Source organism: Schistocerca piceifrons, chromosome 3, assembly GCF_021461385.2.
Source record: "Schistocerca piceifrons isolate TAMUIC-IGC-003096 chromosome 3, iqSchPice1.1, whole genome shotgun sequence".
Classification (NCBI taxonomy): Eukaryota; Metazoa; Arthropoda; class Insecta; order Orthoptera; family Acrididae; genus Schistocerca; species Schistocerca piceifrons.
Genome location: NC_060140.1, coordinates 31,265,399 through 31,285,368, shown reverse-complemented (window position 1 = coordinate 31,285,368; position 19,970 = coordinate 31,265,399). Strand labels below are relative to the sequence as shown.

General features: G+C 40.2%; 1 protein-coding gene across 1 annotated transcript in view; it reads right to left on the bottom strand.

The window, feature by feature from the left end:
* LOC124789721 (collagen alpha-1(XVIII) chain-like) overlaps window positions 1-19,970 on the bottom strand; it is a 971,515-nt gene that overhangs the window by 44,581 nt on the left and 906,964 nt on the right. The window contains exon 22 of the mRNA XM_047257171.1: window positions 7,645-7,737. Within this exon, the coding sequence (XP_047113127.1) occupies window positions 7,645-7,737 (93 nt within the window). The remainder of the gene's footprint in view (window positions 1-7,644; window positions 7,738-19,970) is intronic.

Here is a 19,970-nt window from a genome sequence, read left to right as displayed (position 1 = left end):
GCTTCACTTTAGCTATTTTTAACTTTTCTGGGAAGATTCCCTGAGAAAGTGAACTATTGCATATGTCTACCATGGGCCTAACTACTAAGGGTGCACATTTTTTAATGATATTGTCTGGTATGTTGTCAGTACCAGAGGAAAATTCTGATTTTAGCTCCCCTATTGTTTTTAGCATTTCCTGTTCATCTGTTGGATATAGGAAGAGAGACTTGTTATTAGGGATAGTTTTAATCTGATTTGCAGTGACAGCATATTGAAAGTTTTGCTTCACCAGAGTCTCAGCTGCCTCAGAGAAATATGAGTTAAAATTATTTGCTATATGCTAGGGATCAGATATTACGGAACTGTTTTCGTTCAGTTTGATATTTTGGTACTCTCTCCGTTTTACTTCTGTTTCATGACTTACAATGTTCCATATGGCTTTCATTTTATTTTGTGCATTTGCTATGAAGGAACTATTTGCCATTCTTTTTGCTTCTTTTATGACTTTTGTTAAAATCTTTTTGTAATTCTTAAAATAGGAATCAAATTCTGGGGATGTGTTGTGCTGTCTAGATATTTCATGAAGTAATCTCTTTTTCTTCACAGATATTTGTATCCCTGTTGTGACCCATGTTATTTTCAGATCCTTTTTTGTGACTGTCTGGAAAGCAAAGTTCAAAATAACAGCTAAAACTATTTAGGAATTTGCTGAACTTATCATTTGTACTTTTACATTCATAGATGTCTTCCCAAGTTTCTTTACACAGATAGTTAAGGAAATGTTGTATATTCTGGTCATTATACTTCCTAGATGTAGTAGTTAGACATTCAGTTGAACTAAATGGTTTTCCTAATCTTATACTAATTTCTTAGGCTGTGTGGTCCTCAAAGCCTGTATTGTGGTTTTGTGTTGTATGTTTCAAGTGCACATTTGTAAATATTTGATCAAGGATTGTGGCTGAGGTTTTTGTGATGTGTGTTGGCGTTTCTACAAGAACCTTTAAATTGAAAGTTGCTAAGAGGTTCAGTATAGCAGTTTTTTGATTGGACTCACTTGCAAAGTCAATGTTGAAATCCCCACATATAATTAGTTTTCTATTTTTTTGTGTAGTCTTGTGTAAGATATTTTCAAGGTTCTTTAACATGATGTTAATATTGCCAGTTGGCGGCCTGTATAGACAAATTATAGCAATTTTTTCGTCCGTGATTTCAATTTCATTTACCTCAATATCTTCCTCTATGGATAATTTTTCTACATATGGCATACATTTAAAATTTATGCTATTTTTAACATAAATGCAACTACCACCTTGTTTATACAACTTCCGAGAAAAATAACTATTCAATACAAAATCTGGAATGCATAGCATATGAAGTTTCTCTTTGTCAAGTCAATGTTCAGTAAAACATAATACAGAGGTGTTTCTCATGTCGTTTTCTAACAAAATTTGAAATTCGTTTACTTTGTTGGATAGCGATTGTACATTTTGATGAAATACCGTCAGGTTTGAAGTTAAACACGAGTTCTGAAACTTACCATCCTTAGTACTTATATTTATACTGGAATTTATGCCTGGAAGATATTTTTTATTTTCAATTTTTACTTTTGAATTTTCACCCCCGCCACACGGTATCAGTTTCCCTTGTTCTTAATGATTTTACAGATGTCTGTAACCATTTTACTGAAATGAGCCATTGTCTGTTTAAATGCACGCCATCCTTTCCCAAGTATCTGTCACTTAAAAATTTGTTGGGGTCAACGAATATTGCGTGAGTTCATCGCACTGTTCCCTGACAGCACTGTTTATGTTGCTTACTGACCTTCTGTGCAGAATTCCACTTATAACCAGTCTTGAGTTTGTGTACAATGATTTGGCTGAAAAAATGATGTTTCTTGTCTCACTTACAATTTCTTCCTGACTGCTGCTTCGTATGGAATTCGTCCCAGAATGAATAAAAACACCTTCGTAATTGGTCTTTGGATCGTTCCCATTTTTAGTTGTAGACTGTTTTCCACTTAAGAGATTTTTAAAAATGTTTGTTGAGCTGATGAGGTCAGATACCAGGGCGAACATCGATTTCACATTATTTAGTATAGAATTGCCAATAACAAAGAATCTCATTTTTGTTACTCTGCTTTTGTGAAGCAATTTCACGTTTCACCCTTTTATTATATGTCACTGTTTTCCAGCTGTATTTACTTACAGATTTTCCACAGTTTAAAAACCCTGCGTCTTTTTCAATTGTCTTTTTCCCATGATAATTTTCACTGTTCCTTTCCACACTAGGCACAGGATTCATAGATTGCACACTAGAATTTTTGCAGTTTTTTTTCCATGTTTGGTACTGGATTCCCACAAATACAGGGTGCCAAATCACTTTGTAACTTTGCATTTGCTTCCTTAAGAGACACAATTTCACTTCTAAGCGATTTAATATCACTTTGCAGCAGTCTGATTATTTCGTCCTTTGATTTGATCATATTTTCTAGGTGGGTTGTTTCACTTTGTAAACATATGGGGCACGTCCACGGAGAATCGTCGTTTATGAGTTTTAGACTTACTTTTGTGCACTTTTCGTGCAGTCAGAAACTGCACTTCATGCATAATATACCTTTCATTACTCGCTTGTTGCACTGTTGAGACAAAGAACTGATAGTTTTTTTCCTTTTTGTGACTGGGTGTTTCCTTTCAGACATTTCATACAGTACATGCCCATGAGCATCCATCCCATGGAGCATAAAATGTTGTCACACAATGGATATTCAGCTGTGGTACTGGCATGCAAATTACAGCCTTCGGGGTCAATGAAGAGCAGTCAGAATGAACCAGGCACCTGATGCAGGATCCCACACCCACCAGTGTTCAATCACAAGACGTTGTTGGTAGCCCCTCAGTTCATCTGTGCAGTCAGTTGCTCAACAGTTGCCTGTCTGTTTGTTTGTACTCATCTCTGCAGCCACCGTCCATCCCTTTCATCTGTGGTCTGTGGTGCATCACCATTCTCTTGGCACCAGTTTTGGATAGTGCCATTCAATGCACTATATACTTTAACCACTTGAACAGTTTACAAACTTTGTAAACACTTCCACTTTTTCATCAAAAACCGATGATAGTGCTTTTTTGAACTCCAGATAAAATACTTCACTTCTGCACTACAACAATGAGTGCACTGTTTTCTAGCCCCCCCCCCCCCCCCCCACAACATGCTTAAAACCCTCTGCTGTTAGTGCTGCCACCTGGTGCCTGTAAGTGGTTACTGCACACTGATGTGAAACATAGGTGGTGGTCACATTACTGCCTACTAAGAATAATCATACTATCTATTTAAAATTTTATTGCAATTCTGAGCAGCACCTTACATTCCATGTCCATAAACAACAAAGGCTTCTCCCTGCGTGTTCCTCCTGGTAATTTAGGGCCTACTTAGCGATTTTGCAACACATTTCTGTTTCTCTGATTTTATAATTATGTCACAAACTTTATGTTTCAACCCAAACACATTGTTCAGAAATGTCTGAGGAGCATGAGTTTTTTAAACCATTCTTACATTTAAAATTTTTCATGGAGTCATAACAGTGACAGAGTTATTTTTGATACGCCATGTTGAGTCACAGAATGGTGTACTGAGCAAACGTAAACATTTTTAAAGTTTTTCCCAGCTAGTGCTGAGGCAGACTCGAGCACTATGTTGTAACCAGAATGTCAAATAGCCAGAAGACATGATACTGCAATATTGTGGCACACAACCCAGTCCATTGTCACATAGTGCCCAGTGAGATATCTGAATTGCTAATTAGGCAAGATGACCTCACAGTGAAAGCCCTCTGACAGCAGATAGTAGCTGCTGCAGAAACATGTAAATCTTACACCGAATGTCTTTCAGCCCACTGATATTACAGAAAAGTGGCAGGCTGAAAGCTACAGTCGGGACACTGAAGTGCAGCGAAGAAAGCTGACAAACCTAAAAATCCCGGCCAAGTGCACTCATCCTCTCTGAGACATAACGTCATTGCCTCCAGCAGACAAGTATTAATACTAGGGTTTCCAAGCCTGCAGGGATCCAGCATTGAGGCAGGACCTGTGATGCACTGACTTCTGTTCACCAGATCACTGCTACCTTCGAGACAGCAACAACCCATGTCTGCTGGACTTGCCACTGTGAGCTGCTGGCCTCTTGTCCACCAGTGTCTTAAGTCTTTTACCACTGACTCACTGAGCACAAAACTTGTGGTGCTCGATGCATTGTCACACTGTCACTGTACTCGGTAGGTGCAGCAGTTGTCAATTACCCCCACTTGCATCTGTGAGCAGACACTGGCGGCCGTGGCCTTCCTCTGGTGGAGAGGCTGCACTACCATCGTCATCTTACGTATGGCTGCTGGGAGCACCCCCTACGATGTCCACGACTGAGCCAAAGTTGAAAGTTTTCAAATGAAGTCATTCTACTTTATGCAGTTAAAACATTATTTATTATGACTGCAATTTCATTGGTCATTTTCAAACATTGTCAGATGTTCCAACCCACTCAATAATATAAAGCTGTGACACACCGTGCAAGCTCAGTAGTATGTGGTATTGTAAATTTATTTGCTGATCCATTTGCTACACATGTTAGAAAGTGGTGAAATAATGCATTTAGTGTATGGAAAAGCAGATAAATTCAGAACTGTACTACACATGTTAGAAAGCTGCTGAAATAATGCATTTAGTGTACGGAACAGCAGATAAATTCACAACACAAGACCACATGCCTCTGTTCTTGCAAAGCATGTCAAAGCTTTATATTACTGAGTAGTTTACAACATTCCACAATGCTTGGAAATGACCACATGTCGAAACTGTAATCACAACAAATAACGTTTTAACAGCCAAAAGTGGAATGATTCCATTTAAAAATTCCACAAAGACCGTGGACCTATTCATCATCAAAATTATAGTCAAAAGTGTTGTCGAGCTATTAGGCATCATAACCAGATGAGCGATGCCTGCTGCCAGCTACCCTGCACGGTGCCGCTCATGCTATGTGAGCGGCTTCGAGACACTGCTGAGCTGTGCGCATCAGCGCATTCCACGCTGCTTACTGCATCTCCAGCCCTCCTCTCTGCTGCTGCTGCTGCAGAGCAGGAGGAGGAGGAGACAATTCAATTGTAAACTAAAGTTAATAAATGTATAATTTAATCAAAATATCCACGGGTGTACTGCCGGTCTATAGTGTCCAACGGGCACAATATTTCGGCGATCATACATGTCGCCATCATCAGGTGAACTGACAGACTGAACTCCTGTGAATGTGTCGGCACGGAGATCCGTACGCTATGGTTGCTCAGAGGGAACTGGGTTCAGTTGCGGCGGCGGCCGATTTAAATACCCTCTGCCCGCGGCGCGCTCCTTCCGCTGTCCGCGCCCCGCGCCACTGTCACCCGGTGGAACAGATTGCGACGGCGTCTGAGATGATGTCGGAGTGATGGCTCTGTCCGCCGTGGTCGTCACAACTATACGTTTGCTCGATTTACTCTTGATTAACCCAATCGCTGGTTCCCAAGCCTTGCTAAGATTATAGCCACAGTCACGGTTTATGAGGTCGTTATTGGTGCGAATTTTGATGGCCTCTCTAACAACGCTGTCCCAGTATCTCGACATCTGTACCATAATCCACGTGAGTTCATACTCCATAGCATGATTTTCCGACAAACAATGTTCAGCGACCGTCGACTTGTTCGGATACATCAGTCGAGTGTGCCTCTGGTGTTCACGGCATTGATCCTCGTCGGTATGCATCGTCTGACCAATATACGACTTGCCGCATTGATACGGAATCTGGTACACGCCGGCCTTCCTCAAACCGAGGTCATCTTTGGCGCTCCCCGCCAGTGCACGAGTTTTATTCGAAGGACAAAACACAGTTCCGACCCGTGTTTCTTCAGAATGCGGGCGATTTTCCCCGAAAGTGCACCTGTGTATGGAATAAACGCAGTGCCTACCTCCTCCCTCGTGATTTCATCCATCTCCACAGGTTGTGATGTAGTGGTTGGGTGGAGAGCACGTTGAATCTGCCACTCTGAGTACCCATTTTTTCTAAATACAGTTCTCAGATGTTCCAATTCCTGGGGCAGACTCTCTGCATCAGAGATAGTGCACGCCCTATGTACTAGAGTTTTAAGTATCCCATTCGTCTGTGATGGGTGGTGGCAGCTGTCTGCGTGCAAATACAGATCAGTGTGCGTTGTCTTCTGATACACACCATGACCTAGGGTGCCGTCAGCCCTTCTCTTGACCAAGATGTCAAGGAAAGGTAATTTACCCTCCGTTTCAGTCTCCATAGTGAATTTGACGTTGGGGTGTATGGAGTTTAGATGTGTAAGGAAGTCAAGGAGTTTATCCATACCATGTGGCCAGATGACGAACGTGTCGCCCATGTAACGGAAAAAGTAAGTAGGTTTCCATTCGGATGACGACAGGGCTTCCTCCTCGAAGCTCTCCATGTACAAATTCGCTACCACCGGTGAGAGTGGGCTACCCATGGCGACTCCCTCCGTTTGTTCGTAGTATTCTCCATTAAAAAAAAAAAAATACGTGGACGTCAAGACATGCCTAAAAAGTTCAGTTGTCTTCTCGTCAAACTTCTGACTAATCAATTCTAGTGACTCTCGCAGGGGTACCCTCGTAAACAAGGAAACGACATCAAAACTCACAATGATATCTGACTCATCCAACCTGAAGCTATCAAGGCGTTTAACAAAATCCACGGAATTACGGATGTGATGAGGGCATTTACCCACATAAGGACTTAATATTCCCGTCAGGTATTTGGGCAACAAATATGTAGGTGCCCTGATGTTGCTGACAATGGGGCGTAATGGTACCCCCTCTTTGCGAACCCTCGGGAGTCCATATAGTCTAGGCGGTACCGGACCTTTGGGTAACAATTTCTTAGCGTCACCCTCCGGTAAATCTGCGTCCTTGAGAAGTGACCTCGTCTTATTCTCCACCTTCTTTGTAGGGTCAACACTGATCTTCCGGTAGCAATCATCATTTAGCAGGCTCTGCATCTTATCAGTGTAGTCCTTATGGGAGACAACAACTGTAGCATTGCCTTTGTCAGCCGGTAAGACAACAGTTTCAGAGCACTCTCTCAGATCACGAATGGTCGCCCTCTCTTTACTGCTGATATTTGACTTCATCGGCTAGGATTTCGTCAACGCACGACAAGTTTCACGACGTATTTCCTCAGCTGATTCTGGCGGAAGTCGAACTTCAACCTGTTCAACGACACTAACAATTTCTGCGACCGGAGTGAACTTGGGGGTGGGAGCGTACGGATCACCGTGCCGGCACGGTCACAGGAGCTCAGTCCATCAGTTCACCTCATGATGGCGACGTGTATGATCGCCGAAATATTGTGCGCGTTGGACACTATAGACCGGCAGTACACCCATGAATATTTTGATTATCAAATATGCCGGGATAAACTCAAGAATCACAATGTATAATTTGCTAATACTGTCTCAATAGCACCCACAGCACCTGATAGGCCCCCAGCACTCCATCCAGCACCTGTAAGGGTCACAGCCTCCTGACCCTTAGACTGTTCTTTCAATATGCGAAGAATGTAACTCAAAGGATAAATATTGTTGACTATATCCTAAGACATTGCACTTACTGCTATATACTGCCATCCACTGTTGACGCGGACTAATAATGCCTCTTCATCAATAATGTAAGCTAGTGTGCCAACTGGACTTGCAGCAGACATCTAAAAATAAAATACCAACAGTGAGACAAACAGAATACACAACTTATCACGATATTATGCTTATGCAATGATAATTCCACTTAAAAATTGTTAAATTGTTATATAAATTTTCTTATATGAATGATTTTTCAGCTGTTTTAAAGATTTATTTTCATCTTGAGAAACATCAGCTTCACATGAATCAGTTGTGAATATTTCCTTAACACACTTGTGAAACACCTAGTACTTTCAGTGCAAAGTTATTTAATGTTTACAAAGTCAGCGAGAGAAACAATAATGTTTACAAAATTGTAGGAAAAAAACCACAAGTGGAAAAAACAAAAGCACTAGCAGTTTGCTATTCCACTGGCAAAGATGGCTCTGCCATCTAGCACAAATATCCCTATGCTAATCAAGCTGAGATCACACTCAAGGGTCAATACAAATGAAGTGGTCTAATAAAAATTAAGTTGCCTGACCATTTTTAAATATTTTAATTTTTATATGTAATTACCAGCTTTTAAAAAAATTTTACCTTTCACTTTTACTGAATGGTGGCCATTTTCGTTGTAAGTGCACGACGATGTTTCAGTTTAGAGACGTTAGCAAAAATATGAATCTCTCTACACTGGGTTAAGTTACAACATTGCAATTGACATGGTTGTTTTTAGAAAAGTGTCCTCTACAACATTGTCTATTACGCAAAATACCCTAAATTCAAAAATAACCAGTCAAAATGACCTCCAAAGTTTGGTATCCAAATTTTCAAAAATCCACTTTTTAGGCCCAAAAATACCAAGCAAGGAGTGATTTATGAGAGTCTATTTTTTTCCTATACTTAGATATCATACACTATTAGCCTCAATAGAGCAAGTACACTACTTCTTTCTTGATCAGAAAATAGGTAATGCCTTTCATGTTGTTGTTGTTGTTGTTGTTGTTGTTGTGGTCTTCAGTCCAGAGACTGGTTTGATGCAGCTCTCCATGCTACTCTATCCTGTGCAAGATTCTTCATCTCCCAGTACCTACTGCAGCCTACATCCTTCTGAATCTGCTTAATGTATTCATCTCTTGGTCTCCCTCTATGATTTTTACCCTCCACACTGCCCTCCAGTACTAAATTGGTGATCGTTTGATGCCTCAGAACATGTCCTACCAACCGATCCCTTCTTCTAGTCAAGTTGTGCCACGAACTCCTCCCCAATTCTATTCAATACCTCCTCATTAGTTATGTAATCTACCCATCTAATCTTCAGCATTCTTCTGTAGCACCACATTTCGAAAGCTTCTATTCTCTTCTTGTCTAAACTGTTTATCACCCACGTTTCACTTCCATACATGGCTATACTCCATACAAATACTTTCAGAAACGACTTCCTGACACTTAAATCTATGCTCGATGTTAACAAATTTCTCTTCTTCAGAAACGCTATCCTTGCCATTGCCAGTCTACATTTTATATCCTCTCTACTTCAACATCATCAGTTATTTTGCTCCCCAAACAGCAAAACTCCTTTAGTACTTTAAGTGCCTCATTTCCTAATCTAATTCCCACAGCATCACCCGACTTAATTTGACTACATTCCATTATTCTCATTTTGCTTTTGTTGATGCTCATCTTATATCCTCCTTTAAAGACACTGTCCATTCCGTTCAACTGCTGTTCCAAGTCCTTTGCTGTCTCTGCTTTCATATTATCCTTGCAAAAGACATACATGTCATGTACTGTGAGAATTTGGTCTTTGGTTGGTCTTTGTAGGCTGGCTTTGCTTACTTCACATTTTGTTGTACCTCCTACTCCATCACATGCAATTTTACCATGGCAAGATGCAAAAAAGTGCCATTCAGCTGCCAACCCAAAGTCTACTTTGTGGTTGCACAGATTTGAAAAATTCTTTTTGTTCTTATACTGACTACCACTTCCACCTGAAAAATGTATCAGCTTCTTAACCTTGGGAAAATTATCTTTTATGTAATTTATTACACACTTTTGAAACACATGTACAGCCAAAGTGTTGTGCTCCAAGTAGTTGCTTAGAATGCAAATTGAAGAACTCCAAACTTCATCTTTCTCATTTTTAATGTTGAGAATAAAAGGATTTACTGTTGCCTGGTCATTGACCCAGTGGTACACTTGTATTGCATCCTGAATCAGAAATGTAAAATTTTCTGCAAAATCAGCTAGCACTATGCATTCAGGCTCATGAAGTTGTGCTTTTATGTCCTTCAAAAACTTCCTTTGGATTTTGGAAACATAGTGATGACTTTTGAGTTTTTGTAAGTTATCAATTAAAGATTCCAAGTACTCTTCCTGAGTTTTAACCACTGTTATCATTTATGCCCTGTCAGTTGTGACCCACTATTTGAAGGTAATACTGTCTGGCATTTCCTCATCATATTTGTGAAACAATTCAAGAACGGTTTCCTCACCAGGGCATTTATTACACAGACTCATCATGCAGTCATAACTGTTAGTCTCACAGATCATTAAACTTTGCAACTCTTTGTAGTTAAGATCACTGAGTTTTGCACCTGCAATCCTCAGTTTGACATTCTGGTGATACAGACAAACACATATGGAGTGTGTCCCTGCGAATCCAGCCAAAATACCCCACTTAAGGTGGAGGTCACAAAATTTTGGCCTTCCTATTTTGCATTCAGGATGAGAATTTTTGAAAGCTACATAAAGTTCATTTAAATTTGACAGTACTAGTCGTTTCTGCTTTGTTACTTTCACTTCATTTATAACAACTCTTTTGCTGTCTTTGGAACCTGGGCACACTCTACTGTTTTCATCATCTTCAAAAACCTGCTGGATCTTTTTAATTGTTTTTTCACTTATACTTCCTCCTTTCTTCTTTCCTAAAGCTGCAAGAATGCCTTGCTCTTTCACAGATATTTGTGTTAGTTTAACCAAATGATGAGAAACGTTTAATTCATGAACTATTTTTTGTCTTGACCATGATTCAGGGAGCAAACTTAAAGTTTTAACTTTTTCCTCTTTAGATGTCACTGAACATTTAATTTTTAATTTCGCTATTAAGCTCAAATATTCAGTTGCAGATGACGCTGGTGGTAGGTTTTCTTTTTCTTTAGAAATAATGTTGGTATCTGTATTATTAAAGCATGATTCCAAGTCTTTTCTAATTTTGTCTGAAATTTGTTGTACCTTATTTTCAATAGCTGCTTTTCTTTTTCTGCTGCTTAATTTTATTATTTTCTAAGCAGGAGAAATGTTTAACTTAGAACAAGCAAAATCCAATATGCTAACAGCTTCCTCATTAGGAATATAAATGTCATTAACAAGGTTACATGATTCTGCTTCTGGATAACAACAAATATTGTTGAGTAACAATTTGGGCACAGGGAATTTCCAGGAATCACATTGTGTTTCACTTGGGAAGTTGTTTCACTCTCACATGACAAGGACAAATGTTCACATTTTATTTCCCTCAAACCTTTAGCAATAGGCTTTTTATGAACTTTAAGTGAATCACACCACTTTCTTCCAAAAATGTGGTTATATTTCAGAATATATTTCTTCTCGTGATACTCACACACTGATGTTACAGAAGAACTTACTCGAAATTTAAACAAAGTTTGTCTAACTTCATCAACGTCATTGACATTTTTTGAGTTTTTTGAAACAGAACCATAAACTTTTTTGTGACACACTTCACTTGTTATCTATCCAACAGAGCACTGTTCATCCATGCTATTGCATTCCAGTTAATCTCTCAAAATTAATTACAAATTACACACAGAACAAAGCACGTAAGACATTCTACACTCTCAATGAAGTATGTATATCCACTCTTAACAGAGGTTTCAGAACAGACTGACTACAACAATGCCACACCCAGAAATAATGTGCTTCTACAATGCAACACACAGCAATAATACACTTCTTTACTGACAATAAACCTAAACATAAATGGGCATTTTTATTACCAAAGAACAAAGGCAATGCTCCTATTGTTTAAAATTGCATTATTAAAAATAAATAAACTGAATGAACATTGGGTGATAGTGTTAACTAAATATATGTCACAAATTTTATTACAATGAAACAATAAACCATTTAAATAGGCAACAGCCATAAGATCAGTTGTAAAGTAATGTGAATTATCTCCTAATTTTCAAAAATTCATATCTTTGTTCACAGTCAGATATCGATATTGAAATTTTTACAGTACATTGCTATCATACAGGTGTACAACCTGTGCAAAAATCATATTTTTATATTCAGTCCCACCTGAGATAACTAACCACAAACTATAGAAAAATGATTCAATTTCAAAATTTCATAAAAAGTTAAGGAAACATTTGTAAATGTTCTTGCTCTATAGGAGGACAGTAGTGTATGATATCTAACTATAGGAAAAAAATACTGTCTCATAAATTACTTTTTTTTTTATTTTTCGGCCTAAAAGGATTTTTGAAAATTTGGATACCAAACTTTGGAGGTCATTTTGACTGGTTATTTTTGAATTTAGGGTACTTTGTGTAATAGACAATGTTGTAGAGGACACTTTTCTAAAAACAGTCATGTCAATTTCAATGTTGTAACTTAACCCGCACAGAGATATTCAAATTTTCGCTAATGTCTTCAGACTGAAAAATCGTCACACACCTACAAATAAAAATGACCACCATCCAGTAGAGGTACAAGATAAATTATTTTAAAAACTGTTTTGAACTTCTCAAATATAGGGCAATCACATATAAAAAAATTAAAATATTAAAAGCAACCATCACTGGACCAATTCGTATGGATTGACCCTCAATTAATTGTGCAGACTCATCACTAGCTCTCCAAAACATACTCCTGTAGAGAAGTTCTACTGCCTGGTTGGAATCAATCCAGTGATAATTAGATGGGAGACGATTTCTTACAAAGAGAGCATGAAGTCCTCCATTTAGCCAAAGGCTGAAATCATGAAATAGCTCTCTAAGATCAATGAGAAGTTTGAAGACCAACGTCAGCCTAATGTGGATAGGTGGTCAACTTCACAAGGATATCACTAGAAGAAATGATCAGAACTATCCACCTTTAATGTGACATCTTAAAGCAGAAGGTACCTTGTATCTCCACCATGTTAAACAGATTATTTTCAAAGAACCTCAGGAAATATTAACAGCAGCACACTGAATTCCCCCCCCCCCCCCCCCCCATACATTTACACTCTCTGTAATTTAAAGACTAGTAAAGTGAATCTGTAAGTTTTAGAAATGTTTTAGTAATGACCTGTTTTCTCAGCATATTTTTAAAATTTAAGGGGTCACTGGTCCTTTATAATATAGCTAGGAAGCTAAAAAAAAGTCACTTCATTCACATGTGACAAGACAACTGTGTGTTAGAGTTTCATTGCTCTGGGATTAACGGTTTCACAGAAAAGGTACATTAGTAAAAAAAAAAAAAAAAAAAAAAAAAAAAAAAAAAAAAAAAAAAAAAAAAACCCCCAGAAGTTTCGGCAAACTGAGTTTAAAATTTTATTGCAATTACAAAGTCTTAATATATTCCTGCAATACATTTGTCATTTAAATTCAGAGATCCTTTCATTGCAACTATTATAGCCTACTCTGCCACTGATTTGCAAGCAACATCAAGTAAAAAATTGTATTTCTGAATTTTTGTAAGTGAGTTAGGGAAGTTCATAATGACAGATAAGCTTTTCACTGCTGTTAACCCCTCTGCAATAGTACACATTTCATGCGCAGATCGAATATTGTTTTCTTTATGTTCACTGTTTTCTTTCTTCCAGGTTGCCCAGACCCCTTTTTGAAAATTTTGGAGGTCAGTCTTAGCATTTCTTTGTTAAGAAACAAAAAACACACATTTTGGGATGGCTCTGAGCACTATGGGACTTAACATCTATGGTCATCAGTCCCCTAGAACTTAGAACTACTTAAACCTAACTAACCTAAGGACATCACACAACACCCAGCCATCACGAGGCAGAGAAAATCCCTAACCCCGCCGGGAATCGAACCCGGGAACCCGGGCGTGGGAAGCGAGAACGCTACCGCACGACCACGAGATGCGGAACACACATTTTGTATTATTACTACAGGAAACAATGGAACACAAGACAAGAAACAGTGTAGCTAACAACTGTAATCTCAAATGAATGAAAAAAATGTAGAACTCACGGAGCAACAAGTTTGTGTGTCTAACTTTGCAAACTGCCGTTTAAATTGAAGTCTGAGACCTTTAAATAAGGAGTTTGTCCAAAATACTGATATATGTGCACAAAGCCGACTTCAAAGCATCATAATCGCCAATAAAAAGAAATTTCATATTTTCATTATTTTTGAGGTACCTTCTACCCTCAACAGCATTCAGGCACAAACACTGACACACAAAGCAAATCTTTTAAAATGGGGGTACACAGTATATCTAACGTCTGCAATTATGAAGAGGTCAGTACAATTCAACACATGTATTCTTGCCCCAATTACTCCACCCATTGTAACATTTAGGACTTCTCTCAAGGCCAGGTTCTCATTCAAAATGGTCAAAAACTTCCTTTTCTTTTTATTGCATTTTTTGCAAGGCATACATGACTGCAAAGTTGGAATGAAAAGGTTTTTTAATTCGTGGGTTATGAAAGTTTCTACAGCCCATTGTTCAAAGCAGTGTCATAGCTGCCTTGGAATAGTCTCACCCGAAGATGCCCAGCTCTGGTATAAAACTTGTCATACTGTGATGCACGTTCACAAAATGATTTATATTGCAGTAGGCATGCAAGTATATTTGCCAAAAAAGCTGACAAATAATATGTGCAGGCTGCTTAACACAACTCAGCCAGATCAGATTTTCTTGGCAAGAAGAAAGGGAATTGCTATCCACGAACAATTCGAGATAGAAGGAGGGTTGATATGCAGCCCTGGAATTGCAGACTAGACGCAACTAATGAAAACCCCTTTTTTTGTTCAAATTTTGGTCCCAATTGGTCAGAATATAATTTTTGGTCCGCCGCATTAGATTAGTGATTTTGAAAATCTATCTTCAGATTTGTGTTCAGCAACGTCAAAATGGCTCTGAGCACTATGCGACTTAACTTCTGAGGTCATCAGTCGCCTAGAACTTAGAACTAAATAAACCTAACTAACCTAAGGACATCACACACATCCATATCCGAGGCAGGATTCGAACCTGTGACCTCAGCGGTCACTCGATTCCAGACTGTAGCGCCTAGAACCACATGGCCACTCCGGCTGGCTCAGCAACGTCAAAAATATATAATAACATGTACTTTTTTATGCAAATTGAACTAATAATACATATACAAGTTTTTCCTAACCTTTAAACAGGTTTTTTCTTGAGTAACAGTTTCTCCAAACTGCGTGGAGCATAAAATAAAAAAAGTTCCACCTATTAAATTGTACCTTTGACGCCATTTTCTTGGGAGCTTATACCTAAAATATATGAGATTTGGTAATGTTAAATATTTTACGTAAAGCCGTAAGTAGTTAAACACACCCGCGAAAATCAAACTCAAAGTTTGAGTTAGCACCATATCATTAAATTTAAGGTTGTTTCATTGTAGATAGATGTAACCTCCTGTAAATTTAATGCAGTGTCAACTGATGTTATCCATTCTTAATTTCAGATAACTCCTGAGAGTCTATACTGCATGCAGTATGTATACTTCAAACTCCAGGCCTCTGATCAAATCATAATTATGGGCGGCATTTTTTTAAATTGAAAATCTAAAACAAAGTTCAAAGTATGTTTAAATTGAAAATCTAAAACAAAGTTCAAAGTATGATCAATCATAATCCACAAACAGATCCCTTGTATGTCTTTTCATTGTCTCAAATAGAATTTCCAAACTTTGCCTATTTTTTGCTCATTTGAATGAGAACTTGGCCTTAATGCAAATGAGAGCACCCACTTACGGACTCAACTAGTGTACCTATTTTTTGCTCAGTTGAATGAGAACTAGGCCTTAATGCAATTGAGAGCATCCACTTATGGAGTCAACTGGTCTACTTGATACAATATCTGACATAATATCAGAACATAACATGTAATATGTAAGTTGTGTTACAAGTGGGAACAGTTCTATTCCTGTAGCCTGAACTTCTTTAAATTTCTAATCCGATGCTTATGACATGGAAAAAATACAAGGCAAGTGTAAGGGCCTGAGTTGATCAAGGTCAATGGCCTCCTGGCCTCCCTCACAATCAGGCAAGCATTGCCTACTAAGGGGTTGGGGGAAAGGACAAGCTGCCGACTGGGTGGGTGTAAGGAAGAGGCTTGGGCGGGGAGGGGGAGGGATAGTATGGTGGGGGTGGCAGACAATGAAGTGCAGCAGGTTATGGTAGGGGGAGAGGTGGGGAGGAGGAAGGGGGGGAGGAAGTAGTGGAAAAGGAGAGAAATAAAAGGACTGGATGTGGAGGTGGAAAGACGCCTGTGTAGTGCTGCAATGGGAACAGGGAACAGGCTGGAGGGTGAGGATAGTGACTAATGAAGCTTGAGGCCAGGAAGATTACAGAAATGTAGGACATATTGCAGTGAATGTTCCCATCTGCACATTCAGAAAAGCTGGTGTTGGTGGGAAGGATCCATATGGTACAGGCTGTGAAGCAGTAATTGAAATGAAGGATATCATGTTTAGCAATGTGTTCAGCAACAGGGTGGTCCACTTGTTTCTTGGCCACAGTGTGTCGGTGGCCATTCATGCGGACAGACAGCTTGATGGTTGTCAAGCCTACATAGAATGCAGAACAGTGGCTGCAGCTTAGCTTGTAGACCAAATGACTGGTTTCACAAGTAGCCCTGCCTTTGATGAGATAGGTGGTGTTAGTGACCAGACTGGAGTAGATGGTGGAGGGAGGATGTATGGGACAGGTCTTGCATCTTGGTCTATTACAGAAGTATGAGCCATGAGTTAAGGGATTGGGAGCAGGGGTTGTATAAGGATGGACAAGTATATTGTGTAGGTTCGGTGGACAGTGGGGAGGGAGGGGCAGGAAAGATAGTGGGCATGACATTCCTCATTTCAGGGCACGACTAGAGGTAATTGAAACTCTGGCAGAGATGTAATTCAGATGCTCCGGTCCTGGGTGGTACTGAGCTACGAAGGGAATGCTTCTGTGTGGCCGGATGGTGGGACTTTGAGAGATGGTGGGAGACTGGAAAGATAAGGCACAGGAGATTTGTTTTCTACACAGTTGGGAGGGTAATTACGGTCAGTGAAGGCTTCAGTGAGACCCTCGGTATATTTTGAGAGGAACTGCTCGTCACTGCAGATGCGATGACCATGGGTGGTTAGGCTGTAAGGAAGGGACTTCTTGGTATGGAACAGGCAGCAGCTCTCGAAGTGGAGGTGTTGCTGGTGGTTAGTAGGTTTGATTTAGACAGAGGTACTGATGTAGCCATTGTTGAGGTGGAGGTCAACATTTAGGAAGGTGGCTTGCTGGGTTGAGTAGGACCAGGTGAAGCAAATGGGTGAGAAGGTTTTTGAGGTTCTGGAGGAATGTGGATGGGTGTCTTCACCTTCGGTCCAGATAGCAAAGATGTCATCATCACTGAATCTCCCCCTCCCTTCCCCCACCTCCTCCTTAGCTCCATCCAGTCTCCACTCCCATCGTGCACTGGTGCTGCTGCTCACAGTGTGGTTTCAGTTGCTAGAGACTGCAGTTGTGTGTGTGAGATGCATTTGCATGAGTGTGTGAGTGTGTGTGTGTGTGTGTGTGTACGTATGTGTGTCTACTGTTGACGAAGACTTAATGGCCAAAAGCTTTATTTGTGACAGTCTTTTTGTCGTGCTTATCTGCGACTCATCATCTCTACTACATGGTGAGTAGCAACTTTCCTTCTCATAATATTGTTACATTCCATCTTGGATTTTCCATTGTTTGATTTTTGGCTGATGATTTTTCTTTGATCCTGACCCAGTGCTGTTTTCCTTTGTTGCTATTTTCTTTTGCATCATTATACTCAATGTCCATTCTTATCCCTCTTCTTTCCTGTGTTTCTCTTGTCGCCCTACAAACTGCACTGCATGCTCTACTTAGAAGCCACACTGTATCAACTGTCTTGGCAACGCACGACAAATGCCTACAAGACCACACTGATTGTTGGTGCAGCATCTTATGTCCCACATTACTCCTGCCAATATAATTTGTCCTGTACTTTCAAATTGATCGCTCTCCTTGCATCACTTCCCGTATTTTTGCATGTTAACTCCCACACCAATCTTATATCTCATCCTACAAACCCTTCTCCACTGCCCACACTTTCTCCGTTCTATCCCAGTTCACATACACTAATTCCACCATCCAGTCACATCTGTCATCCCTCTTCTCCACATTTATCCATTCTCAGACCGGCTACCCACAGTAATATATACATATTTATATTATTGATTCCATTAGATTTCATTTTGTTTCCCCCTTCTACATCCATTTCATCCTTTTTGTGAATTTTCACACGCATTTGGGTATATTTTTGCGAAATTTTTCGTATGTAATTCTACATTACTGACATAATTTTTCACATTTTTCCACCACAAAGGATCCTTGGTCCTTCCATCTGCATCAATACAGAAAAGTTTCCTTATCCCTAGCCAGATCCAACTCCCACAGACTGTTCCTGCATTGTTGCTTGACTCACGGAATCCCCCCCAATGGCCTTACCATCAAATTACCCATCTCTGGCTGCCATGCTTCCTTCCACAATGACTTCCACCTGTTCAGATTCTGCCAATCCTTAGCCCTCCCCAACATGGTTCTGCAAAACCATATCAATCAAGTCCAAACCTCCTTTCAGTACCTTCTCTCCATCCACAAAATCTCCTGCTATGCAATCTCAAATTCCTGGAACCCTAACGTCCATTGAAACTCTTGCCCTGCAGCAACTTGAGAAACATGCACAATGCCACCTCAAGAAGCTCTCCATCCTGCTCACTTCCTACTCCCACCTTGGAGTACTACTGTCCACCACCTCTACAACAACCTCCAAACCTCCCCCAAGTCCCCTCATAGCTGACAAACCCTGTCTCGCAGACCTACTACACTTACCCCACCCTCCAAAACTCCCTCCCACCACCACACAGAATCCAGAACCTATACAGACCCACAACACAGTCATGAACCTTTCCTCCAGAAGCCTTAGCCCCACAGAAATATCAGTCCTTTCCAAAGGCCTCACCTTTTGCCCCACTCCCAAATTCACTCATGCAGGACTTGTTAAAGACCTACTCTCCTTCTCCCGGACCCCACAGTGGAAACACTTTTTCACCACCAACCCTACCAATCAGACTCAACCAAAGACCAATACTGAACCTTACCTAACTCAGTTCACTTCTCCATCCAACCGTGATGCACCCACACTGCCCCCAAATCACCCCCAGTTAACTTTACAGAATTTCTTAACCTCGAACCTTGCCTCACCATCATTCCCCAAATCTCTCAACATGCAAACTAACCTCATATCTGCAGAAAGAACTGCAGTCCACGATTTAAAAACTGATCCTGGCCTTATAATCCTACCTGCAAACAAAGGCTCCACCACTGTTGTTTTGAACCGCAAGGATTACTTGGCGAAAGCACTCTGCCAGCTGTCAGATAAAACAAACTCTGCCACATTGACTTCATTCCAGTATTTCAGCAGGATCTCCAGTCACTACTCAAGTCCTTAGGCCCATCCCAGAACGTCTCCCCAGAGTCCACTCTCTACTCACCCCAACCACTCCCCACACTCCTACCTTCTACATGTTTCCTAAAAGTCCATACACCTATCTACCCAGGACGCCCCATTGTGGCTGGTTACTGTGCCCCTACTGAGAGAATCTCTGCTCTTGTAGACCAACAGCTTCAACCTATTACCTGGAAACTAACCTCCTATGTAAAAGATACCAACCATGTCCTCCACTGCCTCTCCACAGTTCCTGCCCCTTTACCACACGGTGCCCTGCTCGTCGCTATTGATGCCTCCTCCCTGTACACTAACATTCCTAATGCCCATCGCCTTACTGCTATAGAACATTACCTTTCCCAATGTCCGACGGATTCCAAAGCAACAACCTCCTTCCTAGTCGCCATGACCAACTATATCCTCACTCACAATTACTTCTCCTTGGAAGACATTACCCAGAAACCAATCCAGGGTACAGCTATGGGCACCTGCATGGAACCATCCTGTGCCAACCTATTCATGGCCCATCTAGAGGAATCCCTCCTAAAGATCCGGAGTTCTAAACCCCTCACCTGTTTCAGATTCTTTGATGACATCTTTGTGA